Source organism: Drosophila kikkawai, chromosome 3R, assembly GCF_030179895.1.
Source record: "Drosophila kikkawai strain 14028-0561.14 chromosome 3R, DkikHiC1v2, whole genome shotgun sequence".
Classification (NCBI taxonomy): Eukaryota; Metazoa; Arthropoda; class Insecta; order Diptera; family Drosophilidae; genus Drosophila; species Drosophila kikkawai.
The window spans coordinates 1,613,392-1,629,657 of record NC_091731.1 but is presented as its reverse complement, the minus strand read 5'-3'; the positions used below and the strand labels follow the sequence as shown (position 1 = coordinate 1,629,657).

Sequence of the window (16,266 nt, the reverse complement as noted above, 5' to 3'; positions counted from 1 at the left end):
GTATAGTACATCCAGGAAGGGCCAGATGCACTAACAGCGGGAGATGATCAGAGCTGAGTTCATAGGAATCCTGGATAGATAGACGGAAGCCTTGGATTCCCTTGTAAACGGCAAAGTCCAAGGAGGAGGGTGTTCCTCCGTTGCAAGGGAAGCAAGTGGGTCTGCCGGTAGCTAGAATTTGTGAATTAGAAGCATCTAATGCACTCATGAGCTCAATGCCCCTTCTGTCTGCTCTTAAATTACCGAAAGACCTGTGCTTCGCGTTAAAGTCGCCTCCGAGTATAAACTTTTCGCCGCAGCTTTGTAAAAGGGCTTCAAAACTATCCGAAGACCAAGGTGTCTGAGGGGGAAGATACAGAGATGCGAAGTTGATATCACCCAGTGGAGTTGACAGAGTTATCATTGCCATTTGTGCAGCTCTGAGGCTTAAAGAGGGGGTGTGAAAGTGATTTAAGCCATTTTTAACAAGGACTGCCGCTCCACCTCTGGCCACGTTTCCAGGGAAGTCTGCTCGATAAAGTTCATATCCGGGAAAGCTGCAATTGGTGTTCGTCCGAAGGTGGGTCTCTGAAATAGCCATGACGTCGATGCTATGCTGTTGCAGAAACACCAGGAGTTCCTCCCTATTGGCAAGGATGCTTCTGGCATTCCAAATAGCTAATCTTAAGCACTGCATTAATGCTTTTAATGGGGCAGTTGCAACCGAGTGTTTCGGTCTATTTGTAGATCTCTTACGACAAGTGAGATTGTTGCAAGGGACTGTGCAAGCTGGTCTACCGTGTTTTTGAGTTCCAAGAGCATTTTCGTTATATTGGAAAGATCCCAAGGTACCAAATTTTGGCCTCTCTCTTGTTGTGCATTATTATTGTGACGGTTCGAGCCTAGGACCGGGAAGTCGTCATTGTGTACGAGGGGAACTGACGGGCTTCCATTGCCACGAGACGCTTGGGCGTATGATAGCCCTTGTCGTAGTAAGGCAGACGGGATTGATGAAGTGATTCGTTTTTGACCATTTACATTTGAGTTCAGAGGTATTTTGGGTGCAACTCCTTTTATTTTGCTTGCGAATACACGGCATTTCTTGTCGTACGCTGCATGATTTTCGCCACAGTTAGAGCAGCATAGATCTGTAACTGTTTGAGCTGAGCAGGCTGAAGATCCAGTCCAATGGGCTTCTGCACATCTGCCACAAGTCGGTTGCTTCATACAGTAGTTTTTAGTATGGTTAAATTCGAAGCATCTAAAACATTGCCGAACCCTGTTAGAGTCGCGTTTCCTTTCAGCAGATACCCTTTGCCTACCAATCCTTTTTATGTTCAGAGCTTCTTCGTTATTTGGTGATTGCTTGAGGTCAACAAACCAAATGTTCCGCTTCGTTGTCATATCTGGCTGGGCAGTGTTCCTGCTACCACGCACAGGTGGGTTGTAAAGATTCACGACTGTGTGACCCAGTTTTTCAAACTCAGAGATGATTTGTCTCTGGGGGGTTGAAGAAGCCAGATTTCTCAAGACAATTCGAAAACTTCTGTCCTCTTTCAGGCAGAAATGGGTATATGCTATGTGGTGATTGTTTAGCAGCCTTGTGATTGCCCGGTGAGTGTCGGAGTCCTTAGCAAAAAATCGGAGGTCCCCAGAAATGGCTGTGCGGAACTCAAATCCGTCAGGAGGTATCTCACTCAAAAGTGTCGCCTCCATTTCCGCAACATTATTAACGTTTGGTACCGTTATTGGGCGTGGTTTTGGTGTTTTCTTGGGCGTAGCTTGCTGGGGGGCTAGGTCGTCCTCCAGGCTGTTGAGGTCATCTTCTTCTTCGAGGTCCATGGCGTTGTCGTTGGCAAGGGGGGCATATTTATTGGGAGAGATAGTCTCAGAGGCCTTCCCCTTTTTTTGCGTATTTCCCATAGCAGGGGCACGGCGTTTAGAGTTTGGCTTTGTCGGGACAGTTTGCCAGCTCAACTGGGGGATTTGAAAGGGTCCCTCAGGAGCGGCTCCCCTCCATTGTGGTAGCGGGTTTTCGTTTTTAGGTGTTTCCAGATTCGACGATTTACTTTTGCTCACCTGCACCTTTTGTTGGCTTTACCAAGATGCCTCGGTTTGCAAGGTCTGACAGGCTTTGCTTAATATTAGCTTCGGAAGTTGTTGTATTCTCAAGGAGCCTTGAAGATACTTGTGGAAAAGTGACAGGTATTCCCGCCGAAGTTGCTGCAGCAGATGCTATAAACCCCGATGTCACTCTTGGAAGACCGTATGCTGGAGACGTGGTTGTTGTAGTTATTGTTGTTGTCGTGGTCGTGGTTAGTGCTTTACCCAGTTCGGGGGTTTTGAGTAAAGCGTTAGTTCTCAGTTTGGCTGCTGCGACATCTTCCAGCAGCTCGTCCAAGGAGTAACGGCTACTGAGTTCTGACGAAGTATCCGAGGAGTACGAGGAGTTCGCTTTGTTGTTGCTCGACATTATTATTTTTATTTATATTTAAAAATAATAGGGAGCCAAAAGCTGCAGAAGTATGACGGCTTCAATTTAAAAATCTTTAGCGTATTTTTAAAAGAACCGCCCAAACTCCCTTACGTATATTACTTACGTAACTTCTAACGTAGATTACTACGTAACTGCTTACGTGGATTACTACGTAACTGCTTACGTAGATTACTACGTAATTGATAACGCGTTTTTGGGATTTTTACTCCACAATTTGTTAAGTTTCCAATTTTTGTACAATGTTTACCAATCACTTTGCAGTTAATGGAGCGACTATTGATGATCCCATGAGATCAACAGAGCACGGGAAATTTGCTTTCACCTGAACTTGCAGGATTTGTCCAAATCAACACACGAAATGTGGCCTGCCTCCAATCGCTGGCCGGCCAGCCTCGCGTGTGCGTAAACGAGATTGGTTAATTAACGTGTTTAATTGTTCACCACATGCACTTGCACTTTTGTTTTGCCATCTAGGCGAGCACAGGCAATTATGCCACTATCGTGGACTTGTCTATATTAGGGTAAAACCGATTTATCCAATTTTTCCGCGGGAGCCGTACGCATGCGCATCCGTTCTCGTCAGAGAGGCTGCATACATGGGCGTTCGTTTTCGAGCCGACGGTGGCTGAACAGATCTGTTCACCACCCACAGCGGTCGTCGCTAGTCGCAAAGAAGTCGCCAGCGACGCGTCAATGCAGCTCATAGGCGTGCATGGGTCGATGAGCGCCGCTGTGTCGAACACTCGCATCCCGGTGTCAATCCGCACCAGCGCGGTCGGGAGGAGGTTCACGCTGTGTCGCTGCAGCAAAGTAGCCAGTGAAGGCCCTGTCGGAACTCTCTGCGTGGCGAATGCCGCAGTTCGTGGAGAGGCCGACGAGTGCCGTGGAGAGGACGGAGAGTGCCGAGGAGAGGCCGAAGAGAGCTGAGGAGAGGCCGAAGAGCGTCGAGGAGAGGCCGAAGCGTGGTGAGCAGAAGCTGAATAGCGATGAGCAGCGGCAGTCGCGCGATGAGAGGGAGGCGTCAACTGACGCGAACGGCGTCGATACAGCGGTTGCTCTTGCATATGCAGTAGTGTATGGTGCTCTCCGTTGCAGATCTTGCACCTATCGCCACGGCGGCACGCTCCATCCGAATGCTCGTGAGCCAAGCAGTTACCGCAATAGCGATTCGCGAGGACAGCGCGGAGCCTCTTTTCGACGCTCAGCCGCAAAAATCTGCGGCACTTCCGTAGAGGGTGGACTCCGTGGCAGACTCGGCAACGGTAGGAATTTATACCTCGTGTTCGCCTGCTCTCCATTTCGACGGCGCTACGTAGACGTGGGAACATTGTTTATGATCTGGAGTAGGATACAGAAGAAAGAATTAGTATGGAGTCGAAACTATGACTTAGAACTAGCGAAAGAAACAAACTACGGAGTGGGGATACGGCTGGTTATTGAGGTTTTTCGGAGGTCGCCCCCGGAAGCAAAACGACTTTTGCGACAGGGCGCTTAATGATTCCCCGATCAGTACGAATATTCACCACTCGGACATGACCATCGGGTCCGGGAAACACGGAATCAATCCTGCCGAGCCGCCACTCAATGGATGGCAGATTATCGTCCTTGATTATTACCGTTCGCTTATGGAGCTCCTTGAGGTACTCTTCCTTCCATCTCAGGCGGAATTGTTGATGAAGAGCCTTAAGGTGCTGCCACCGGTTGATAATCGAAGTGGACGCACCCTTTATTTCGGGTTCGACGGTGGCGAGAAGGGGTCCACCTACGTGAAAATGACCTGGCGTGAGTGCTAACAAGTCTGTGGGGTCTTCGGACATCGGGGCGAGTGGACGCGAATTCAAACAGACCTCAATCTTGGCCAGCAGTGTAGAAAGTTCCTCAAACGTGTACTTGCGAGTGGCTGTGGACTTGAAGCTTTTAACTCCAGCTTCCCACTGAACTTATCGAGGGCACCCTCTTCGCGAAACGAAACGTGCGAATGCTGCGAGAAATTTCTCTGTTGTGAGGTCGGATGTAGGCTCTAAATGGATAGCCTTCGTGGTGAAGCATACTAACACATAGCCCTTGGTAATCAGGCAGGCTCTCCCGGTGTAGTTCTTTATGTCAAACGGTCCGGCATAATCCATGCCTGTGTACGTAAAAAGCCGCGAAAAGGACGTTCTTTCTTTCGGTAATTCGCCCATGAGTTGAGTCGGGAACTTCTTTTTGTGGATCACACATATTTTGCAGGAGAAAATTACTTACTTGACTAAGTTCATGACCCTTGGTATCCAGAATTTTGGGCGGATCAGGCGTACCATTAGCTGATTACCGCCGTGCAAGGATATGCGATGCGTAAAGGATACAAGGAGACGCGCCAACTGACAGTTGTATGGAAGAAATATCGGATGCCGTTCATCATATTGGAGGACTTCGGAGGCCGTCACCCGACCACACGCCCTGATGAGGCCGTGAGGATCAAGGAAAGGATTCATGTTCTTAATAGAACTGGATGCTGGAATTGGCCGCTTTTGGCTCAGGCAGGCATATTCAAGCGCAAAGTATCTGCGTTGGGTCATGAAAATTAGGAGTCGCTCAGCTGTGGAAATCTCTGTATTGGATAGCTGCAGCTCGCCTGGAATAGGTCGTTTTTGCGAGCGTTGGATGAAGCGCTGAACATAGGCGAAAGCTCGTAGAGCCTTGTCGAGCTTGTAGAACCGTTCAAACATGTCCTGCTTCGGGCATGCTAAATGGTTACGTATAAGTCGCTTCTCGATGTCGATGTCGGAAACTGGTTCGTAAGGCGCAGGCCAGGTATCTTGTTGCTGAGTTAGCCAGGAGGGCCCATGCCACCACAGCTCACTGGTAGCCAGCTCTTCAGCCGTTACTCCACGACGGGCTAGATCTGCTGGGTTGTGCTCGGAACGCATGTGAGACCACTGGCTGGCATCAGCATTTTGAGCGATTTTAGTTACTCTATTTGCGACGAAGGTTGTCCACTGACATGGTGGCTTGTTCAACCATGCCAGCACAATAGTGGAATCAGTCCATAGAAAAGATTCTATATGACCGAAAGGAATCTGAGGCAGAACTGCAGTCCACAAGTCTGCCAGAAGGACGGCTCCACACAGTTCTAGACGCGGGAGCCAGACGGTTTTTACCGGAGCGACTTTGGTCTTTGACGTCAGAAGATTTGATGAAATGATTCCATCACGCTGGATGCGAACGTAAATCGCTGCGCCATAAGCCTTTTGGGAAGCATCACAGAAACCATGGATTTGGACTTGTACTCCCGGTTGAAATTGTACCCAACGCGGGATGCGAACTTGGTGGAGGAAACTGTAGCTCCGAAGGAAATCATGCCTGCGATGTAGTAGCTCTGCAGGAAGAAACTCATCCCATTCGACGCTGGCTAACCAGATATCCTGCATCAGGATTTTGGCCTGAACCACAAATGGGAAGAGCCACCCAGCTGGATCGAACAATTTCGCGATTTGGGATAGGACGTCGCGTTTTGAATAATTTGCCTGTATGGTGACCTCGGTTGGGACGAAATAGAACTCATCCGCCGTAGCGTTCCACCGTACTCCCAATGTCTTAGTGGTGCTGACCTCTTCGAGATCAAGAAAATCAGTCGAAAGTAGATGCTCTTTAGGAAGTGCTTTAAGGAGCGCACGTTCATTGGATGTCCACTTGCAGAGAGGGAATCCAGCTGAGGTCAGAGCTGCTTGCAGCTCCTGAATGGCTAAAATAGCTTCAGCTTCTGTATGGGCTCCGGCTAGCACATCGTCGACATACATATAGTTTGAAATTATATGCGACGCCCGTTGATATTGGGCGTTGACATCGTCGGACAATTGTTGCAGTGTTCGTAGGGCCAGGAAAGGGGCACAATTCACTCCAAACGTGACCGTCTGAAGCTCGAAGTCGGATATATTCCCTTGGCCATTTCGAAAGAGAATTCTCTGAAACGGAGTGTGCTCTTGGTTTAGGAGAATTTGCCGATACATCTTGGTGATGTCGGCATTGAAAACGAATTTAAACGTCCGCCACTTCAGGATTTGAAGAGTGAGATCGGACTGCAGTACTGGCCCTGGATACAGAATGTCATTAAGGCTGTTCCCATTGGAAGAAGGACTGGATGCGTTGAAAACTTCGCGAACTTTCGTGGTCGCACTTTCGGGCTTGAATACTGCGTGATGGGGTAGATAGAAATTTATCTTGTCAGTATTCGGAGGCACCGGCTTCATATGGCCAAGATCGATATATTCTTGGATCACTGAGTCATAAGTGTCTTTGAGAGCGGGCTCCTTCTTCAAGCGAGTCTCATTCCTCAGATATTGTGCGAGTGCGGAACTCCTCGAATGCCCCAAGTCAATGTGCTCTGAATCCTTGACAGCAGGGATACTATATATTTCCCGTCGCAGGATCTGGTAGTTGTTCGGACGAAAAAGTCTTCACACAACTTGTCCGTCTCCTTTACCAGTCTGCATGGAAGGTCCTCCACCTCCCAAAATTTTGTGAGATGTGTTTCCATGGTTGCTCCGGACTCTATGGATATCTGTGTGGTAAAAGACGAAACCCTACTAGTGGTTGAAGACACTGGGCCGGTCAAAATCCACCCGAAAATGGTCTCTTGCGCTAATAAAGACCCACATACGTTTGGCCTCCAGCCTGATAGAAGAAGGTCTATCTGAGACGGCTGCAAAAACGACGGATCTGCCAATGGCATATTTGGCAGCCTATCAAGAATGCTTCGATCAATTGTGCTTGTCGGAAGATTGCCGGCCAGGTTCGGCAGCACAAACGCCGTCGTGTCGATCTTGAGCATAGGTTTGGCCGGAGTGCCCATCTGGAAATGACACATTTTTTGTGAGACACCGGAATTGGCTTGGTTCAGCCCTGTGACTCTTGTTACGGCTTGAAATGGAAGTTTAATCCGGTTGGCAAGCCTCTCAGAAATGAAAGTGCCTTCGGAGCCTGAATCTATCAGGGCACGTGCTGGAAAATTCTCTCCTCGGTGGCACACATGAACTATGGCCGTACCTAGAAGTACTCCCTGCTGGTTGGAGGCGAAATGAACCGAAGTGTTCTGCTCAGGTGGGCTGCTCAGGAGGGTGAGCCGGCGCTGTGCTAACAGCATTAGACGGACTGTCTTTATGCAACAGCGTATTATGCCGTCCCCTGCATGTGAAGCAACTATGCCTGCTCGTGCATTCACGAAGATTATGTCCCCTCGCAAAGCAGTTAAGGCACAATCTCTTTTGTTTAATATATGATGCTCTTTGTGGTTGAGTCATCTGGAGAAAGCGAGGACAAAGCCGAACTGGATGAGGCTCTCTGGAGCAGAGATCACAAAATCGTGCGCGTGGCCCGACTTGTGTCTCGAAGGTGTTTACCATCCTTGGCTGTGCACTTCTGGGCTCCCTTAAATGCTGTGTGCTGGAAGAATTAGGTCGGACATCCTCAATTGCTTCCAACGTGCGATATCTCTCCTCGAGGAAGGAATTCATTTCTTCCCAGGCTGGGATTGCGGACTTATTGCTCAAGGACTGCTCCCATAATGAGAGAGTGACCTTCGGCAACTTGGAGGAGATTAGGAAAATTAAAAGGCAGTCCCAATTTTCCGTGGAAACTTGTGAATGCTCAAGGGCTATCAAGCTCCCTTGGATTGTGCTCTGAAGATCTTTCAAGACCGTGCCTGATTCACTGCCTATGGTCGGAAGACTAAACAGGATTTTTAGTTGGCTGTTTACCAACAATCGCTTGTTCTCAAAGCGATCTTGAAGCGCTGACCACGCGGATTGGACGCCATCATTAGTCAGTGGAGATTTAGAAACAATGGCGTGAGCTTCGCCGCTAGTTTTTGCGTTTAAGTGGAAAAGCTTTCCACTGGAGTTAATCTGGAATTATTTACATAAATGACCGTAAAAAGGTCACGAAAAGTGGGCCAGCGCAGGTAATCTCCGTCAAAGATCTCTGTATCGCATGGCGGAAGACTGCAACCCTTCGAGAATGTCTCTGTCGGCGGAGCTGTTCTTGCCGGTGAAGTGGAGACGGACAGACGGTCGATGTCTTCGTTCAACTTGGAAGCACATCTTTCGTACACGGCATAGCAGTGCTCGTATTTATTTTGAAGTAGCGGAAGATTTCCGCTACCTCCCTCGCGCAGAGCTGCTTTGGAAGCGGTCTCATACTCCTGTCCAACCTTTTCCCATAAGGACTGTATCTGATCCAGACGGATCTTTAAGGTAAACAAACTAGGCTCGAAAGCGGATGCCGTAAAAATCTGACTTTCAAATTTGCTGAGACGGTTGCTAGTTGCTATGAACTCAAGCAAGCGCTCTTGGCTTTGGATCTCAAATTACCTGAAGGTCCAGCGCCCGTGTTTCTCGGACTCGGTTCCCGCCTTTGACTTCCATCTATTGAAGGCGCTAACTGCGGTAACTGCGCTCCCTCCCTCTTCTGACTCGCGTCTTGGGGAATTGATTCTTGTCCTTCTGACATTTTTGGATTGGTTTGAGACTTGATAGGAGTGACTGACTAACTAGGTAATAGAAGCTGCTGGATTGAGCAGAATTCCCAAAATAAAGGATGTTAGAACTATCGGATGGTAGAACTATTTGATATCGGTACCGTCAACTAAGTCGAAGAAGTAGATATGTGAGACGGTAAAATCGAAACGAATATGGATTGAAAGAATATGCCGTAGAATTCGATTATTAGACTTATTTGCTCCCAATACCGTCAACTAAATCGAAGAAGTAGAAATGTGAGACGGTAAAAACGAAACGAATATGGATGGCAAGAATATGCCGTAGAACTCGAATGGTAAATGGTAGATGGCGGAATTAATCAATCTCAGAATTAACCAACAGAATTCGATCGGAATGGTGGGATCGGAACACCTAACACCTTTCTTCTCAACTCAATATTCGTTGGGATGCGCTGCCGGCAATGTAAAAGCTCTTGGTTATGTATGTATGTATGTATGTATGTATGTAGATGTCGCGGCGGCAGCGGAACTATGTAAGGCGCACCAATAAAATGCACAAAAAATACGGACACTGGCTTTAAAAATTTTTCTCAATATTTTATTCTTTATTTATTATATTTTTATTATTCTTTTTTTTGTTTTAAAATGTACGTGGGATGTATGTATGTGTATGGGGAAGAAAATATAATATGCAATATATATGTTTTATATGAAGAAAATATAATATATGGATTTATTATAATAATATAAATATATATGGATGTTAGCAGTGAACTGTATCTGGATTAATATTAACTTTTATTATTGGAATTTTATTTTCTATTGTGTGAAATAAAATTAAAGTCTTTATGTAAACCGATATGTATGAATTTTATTCTTATGTAGTTTTGTACATTGATGTACGGATAAATGCCAATAAGTATAGAGGAAAGCGGAATAAAAAGAATATGGCGACGTTCAAAACGGAGACGGATTGAAAAATTTGCAAATTCTAGGAAATGGAAAAAAAATGGAAAATTCCTCAACTGCCGTTGTCAGGAAAACTCGCACTTGGAGTCGACACGGAAAATTAATCTTGCAGCAGAGTGACCGAAATTAATTGTTCGGACTACTGCTGAAGACCGGCAGCGAGGGGGCGACGGAATAGTTCGTACCAGAGAACGGCAAGGGTACACCCAAACAATAAGTGTACCCGAATCATTGTGCGTTTCTGGCACTTAGAGTGTGATCGGCACTCTTAAATAAGGTGTGTTGCCTTGCACTGACATTTTCGGACATGCTCATACGCACACTCGCAAAACGATTTCGTGCTCTTTTCTGCATGTATACATGAGTTGACGCCGATCAGTATGCTAAAGCAAAAGGAGTGAGCGAAATGGAGAGAACAAAAAGCCGTGTTTTGCTGCTTCATTGCGCGTATTTAATTTTAATGTTTTTAAGAAAGTCATTATAAAAATAACAAATGCTTATAATTATTATTTTTTTCTTTCTACCGTTGCTTTTGGTCCATTTGCTTTGAGTGCATTGTGCAGTTCACTTATCTGCGCAACATTTTTGAGTGTCTGGTGAAATAGAATCTATGCATACTGTTTGAGTGAGTGACGAAATGCAAAAACACGAAACACCCAAAGCGATTTGTGCGTTTGGGTGTGTTGTTCTATTCTTGTTGTTTGTGAGTGCGACAAGCACTCCAAACTTATAAGTGTGATTCGGGTGCCAAAAAGTGACACCCTTGACGTTCTCTGGTTCGTACTTATCTTGGGAAATAAGAAACGCTGAGAACTGCTAGTGTGGAAGGAAAAATCCGGAATCCAAAAATCCAAAATCCGGCTCTGTAGGACCAAAATGTTCGGCTGGGGGGAACTTCTTCCTTCAATTCCGTAGGATAAGTATAAAACACTTCCCTCGACGCAGTCAAAGAAAACAACCACCAAACGAATATCACCGCAAGAAAAAAGTAGTAGGCCAGGGGGCGTGGTTATTTCACTATTTAATTCGTGGACTTGGTCCGCTTTATTCGAGTTCACATAGGTAATTAAAATATACAACCGGGAGTGAGAGATCAGAACCTAGGAAAGCTGGAGCGGCCGCTTAGCCGTGCGCCGATCGCCCAGAGCCGAAGCGTCCGCTAGAAGAGCGAGTGCGCAAGAGCGCAAGCTGAGAGCGAGAGCGCGCTGAGGAGCTTTGAAGAAGCGGGAGCGCTTCGGAGTCGCGCGGGGGGGAAACGAAAGCTCCTGACCTGAACACTTATAATGTGTAGTTTGCGATAAGATTTCCTTAGCCCTAATATCATCAGTAGATTCAAGTAACGGCAAATCATTTGTACCAAAATGTTCAGTGGAAAAATATTCTTTTACTAATTCATGTAGAGGGTCCGATTTTATGTGTAATAAATGTTTATTAGAACAACATTCTCTAGTGGGTCCATATGCTAACCACCCCAATTTGGTTCTAATTGCAACTGGATGAGTAATGCAGTCACCAATAATAGTTTTTGATAGTCCGAGATGAGCATTATCCAATCCAATGAGAATACTTGGTTTGGCATTATTATATTCGACGACTGGCAAGTTACTTAAATGCTTGTGTTGAGCTTGCCAAAAGTCTGTGTTGGTAAATTCAAATCTGATACTGCTTGTGCTCCTTTTATACAATATCAAGCTGTACTATTACTATCGGCTATTTCAAAACAAACTTTCTTTAATATCATTGTAACTACCTTATTTTCATACCATTGTAGGTTTAAAGATTGACGTTGTCCAGATAAACCAAGTTGAGTTGCTATATTCTCTTCCAATAAAGTAACGGCGCTTCCTTCGTCAAACATGGCAAATGTACTGAAACTACCATATGGGCCGAACAATATAACGGGTATAATTTTGAATAATTGTTTTCCTGATTTTAATTTTCCACAAGTGAGGACTTTCGACAATTAGCTGCTGCTCACTTATTTGATTGGACCTTGCCCCTGGAACTGCGTTATGTAAAGTTTTATGGTGAACTCGAGTACAACCGTCAATACCACATCTTCCTTTAGATGCGTAGTTCAAAACACTGTGTTCGCTTGCTAGGCATGAAAAACATAGGTTTAAAAGATCGTTGTTTAGGTGATGTGTCAGTTATGGGTAATCTGCCTATTATTCTGGCAAGTCTACTCAGTCATAGTGAAAAGTCTCCAATTGTGGGATCGGTGTTTAAGGAGTCAATATGCCGAATCCAATCTATTTGCGTGTCTGTCGGTAACTTATTTACAAGTTCTTCTAGGAGAATTGGGTTATTTAGATGATTCGTACAGTTGGCAGATGACAAAAAGGCTACGACGCAACGTACATGTGTCGATAAATTAATTACCTGATCTAGTCTGTTATACGCAATCTTTGGAAACTCTTTTAGTATATAAAGATTTTGTAACATAGGGGTCATTTAATTCCTTCGACCACAGTTTAATGAAACCAAGCACACCCCTGGCTTTATTCACCATGCACCAAATATGATCGATGCTGCAGCTCAACCTCCATAAGAGCAAGGTCGCGTCGGCGGAACTCCTCATAGCCATGGAGCAAGGATCCGCCGACATAGCTTTGATCCAGGAGCCATGGATCGCCTCAGGCAATGCCATCGTCGGACTGAAGTCCGCAAATTACAATTTGCTCCATCCACCAACGGTAAGCAGGAATAGAACCGCCGTACTTGTACGGAAGGGTCTACACGCTAACCTTATGTCTCACTAGAGCTCTGATGACCTGACCGTGGTGATGCTAGAGAGCGAGAAAAGCGCCTTTTGGTAGCTTCCTGCTACATGGCACACGACAGGACGGCCCCACCAGAAGAACTCATGAGCTTGGTAGAAGCCAGCCCGAAGGACCAGCAACCACCACTGCGTATGGGGGAGCCCCGACATAAACGACAGAGGTGAGTCCCTCTTAGACTTTATACTCTCAACTAACCTAAGTATAGCAAACGTGAGGGTCCTTTGGTATAAGAATGGAGAGTCCTTGAGAGACCATCCTTCTCAGATCATAAGTACATACGGTTCCAATACGCATTCGAACACTCTCCAAAACAATCAGTCTTCAGGAACCCCCGGAATACTAACTGGGGAAAGTTTAAGGAGACTATCGCGACACGGCTCGCGATCTCTCCGGGCATAGTAGAATCCGCGGAAGACATAGAAAAGTCCCTAGAGACCGTCTCTAAAGAACTGCCCTATATCGGACACGAGAAAGAGGACCAGGTCACCTTGGTGGAATAAGGACCTTTCACTCCGACGCAACAAACTCAAAGAATTCTACAAAATCGACAAGCAGGCCAAAGATGATATCATCAATGAGGAATACAAAGTTCTACTTAGGGACTACAAGAAAGCTATCGAGGCAGCCAACCATACAGAGTCAGCTCAAACGCGACGGCGGACAGTGGACTGAGGGCAGCGAAGAGGACCTAACAGGATGCGGTCAATTTGTTTGTAGACAGTCAAGCGGCGATAAGATCCATGCAATCATCAGCGGTCAGTTCCAAAAATGTACTGGCAAGCAGGGAGTCACTAGATAGCCTAAGCACGACTAAGTCAGTGAGGACCTACTGGGTTCCCAGCCACCAAGGCATAGACGGTAATGAAACCGCAGACGAACTTGCAAAGAAAGGCGTTGGACTGGCGAGTGAAAGATCAGAAAACGTCCCTATCTCCCTAAGAACGCTCCAAAGCGAGCTAGAGAGACGGGCTGCCGCAAGCGCAAAAAGCAGGTGGAGGAGTAATTCCACAACCTGCAGAATATCAAAAATCATGTGCAAAGAGCACAACGAGAAACTCACCTACTGCTGCATCTTCCGCGGAAGGCCTGCAGAATGTTAGTGGGTACACGTTGCACATCGATCATCTCGGACCGATGAAAGCATCAGCAAAGCCTCATTCTAGCTGCTGTAGACGCGTTCTCAAAGTTCGTCTGACTGTTCTCAACGAAGACAACGGGACAAGAAAAAGTAATCAGAAAGCTGGGTGAATGGGTAGACATATTTGGTTACCCAAAACGAATCATAAGCGACAGAGGTTCTGCGTTCACATCCAATGCTTTCGCGGACTTTGTGAAAACAAATATGAACGAGCACGTATGGGTCACGACGGGTGTTGCAAAAGCCAATGGGCAAGTCGAGGAGTAAATCGGTCGATTGTATCCATTCTGTCGAAAATATCCTCAGATGAGGCGAGCAAGTGGTACAAATACGTCCCACAAGTACAGAGGGCGCTAAATTCACAAGTGCATTTGACAAAGAAGTCGTCACCATTCGTGTTGATATTTGAAACAAAAATGTTCACCAAAGCTGAGGATCGACTCCTGGAAGTAATCAACGAAGAGATGACCTATAAACAAAATCATGACAAGAATTATATTATTATATTATATTTTATTTTTATTTTTATTTTATTTATTTTTATATCTTTAATTACGTATTAATATGAAGTTTGCTGTTTGTTTATTTGTTTGTTATGCATTGTTTCTTAAAAATAGTTTTACTTTGGAATTAAATTGAGTTGCATTCCTAATAGTTTTAAGTTCGTGGGGTAATTGGTTCCATAGACGGATAGCGTTGACAAAGAACTGCCTCTCGGAGTTGAGCACTTGGACTCGAGGGCATATACAATTTTTAGTCCTTTGCGAAGTTGCCGGTATTAATTTATTAAACAAATAAGAAGGCTCATGGGTTGTCACTATTTTGTGGAAAAATAAAAGGGCTCTCAGATTAATCCAGGAGTTTAAGTTAATGTCAAGTAGAGTAGTAGTCAAGGGTTAGATGATCAAGATCAGGAGGGCCGAATGTAAAGACTGGTAACACTGGACAGCGGCAGGCACACACTTGCAGTGTGGCCAGAGTTTGCAGAACCATAAAACAACACAGAACGAAGAGCGAGATGAGATGGCAGCGTAAGGTTTATTTTGAACACTAAAATTTTTTTGAATATTTGTTTTGTATTTTCTTTTTTTTTTGTTCATTTTGACTTCTTATAAATATATGTTATGTTATAAGTCATGTTTGGAAAGTTTCTAATAAACTAAGCATTTCTTAACCATAATCGTTGATTTTACCCTGAGTTTGTTTCGGTTTTTTGAAAACTGATTCTGATCCAGAAAAGATACACGCAGTGCGTAGTCATAGTGTAGTTGCCGGCTCTGTCCAGCTTCAGAAGTTATTGACTACTTTAGCCAAAAAAGGTAAAAATAATGGACACCTGGGAGGTAGCGATTTACCTGTTCCCTTACGAAACCCAAACTGGTTTGGAGCGAATCCGCCCGCTCGCTCTATTTCTGCCTCCACCCTCGAGAGTATCACCTTCTCGAATACCTTACCGATCGCGTCTAGCAAACAGATGGGTCGGTATGAGGAGGGATCTCCCGCTGGCCTGTCCCGGCTTCGGGAGGAGAAACCGCTCCTGGCGTTTTCACCTTTTGGGAAAGGTACCTTCCAGCAAGTCAACGATCGCCTTCGGGTGCAGGGAGAGCATAAGCTTGGTTGCCCTGTTGGGGAATGAATCTGGACCAGGCGACTTTTTGATTTGATACGTCTCGCTGCAGGCCAGCAAGTTCGAAGAATTGCGCGATCTCTGGACTTGTCTTCTGGCACGGAGGCTAGGGGAGCGTAGAATCCTGATGTTCTCGCTCCACCAGAAAACGGGAGTGTGCTGCTGCCTTGAGGGCAGGCGACGCAAAAGTTCGCAATCCTACCGTTGCCGCTCCGAAAATGCCAAGATTTCCTCAGACTCTGCGCTGATTAGAGGCGCTCCTCGACAACCGCTACTGTTCCAGCTGTTTCGCCCACGAACATTCCGAGGGAACCTGCCGTAGTGGTGACCGATGCAAGACATGCAATCAGCACCACCACACTCTCGTGCATATGCATGACCGTCCAGTGCATGTACTTCACTCGCAGCATCGGGCACCTCCCTACTTCTAGTGCTAAGTACTTCAAATTGCAATTGAGTTTAATTAAACGGAATATTTTGTCTTTCGGTAGGTCTATCTATCGAATAGGCGACTCTTGCCGTGTAAAACTTTCCTCTAGAATTGGTGATTTTTCAAAAACTGTTTGATAATTGGAGGGTTCATAACACAGGTACACAGCCAAAAATTTCCACGAACCATTTCAAGTTGTCCATGATATTTGGGTGCTCCTGAGTAAAAGTCCCATACAAAATTATTTTCCATCACCTACAGGTTCCGCGGTATACCTAAAAATACAAAAAACCTATGTTTGCCGACATTTTGAATTACGTGGCCTATATAATTGGACTTACCTTTATTATTTTTGGTAGGACCTACTC

At 45.8% G+C, this 16,266-nt stretch overlaps 1 protein-coding gene across 1 annotated transcript; it reads right to left on the bottom strand.

Annotated features, from left to right (window-relative positions):
* Positions 1-4,716: 4,716 nt before the first annotated feature.
* On the bottom strand, positions 4,717-15,878 carry LOC138928999 (uncharacterized). The gene is made up of 5 exons (XM_070287419.1): positions 15,744-15,878; positions 8,373-8,699; positions 7,116-7,307; positions 6,917-7,016; positions 4,717-6,647 (listed from the first exon to the last, which is right to left on the bottom strand). The coding sequence occupies exons 1-5, from the start codon at positions 15,876-15,878 to the stop codon at positions 4,717-4,719; spliced, it is 2,685 nt and encodes an 894-aa protein (XP_070143520.1).
* Positions 15,879-16,266: the final 388 nt, after the last annotated feature.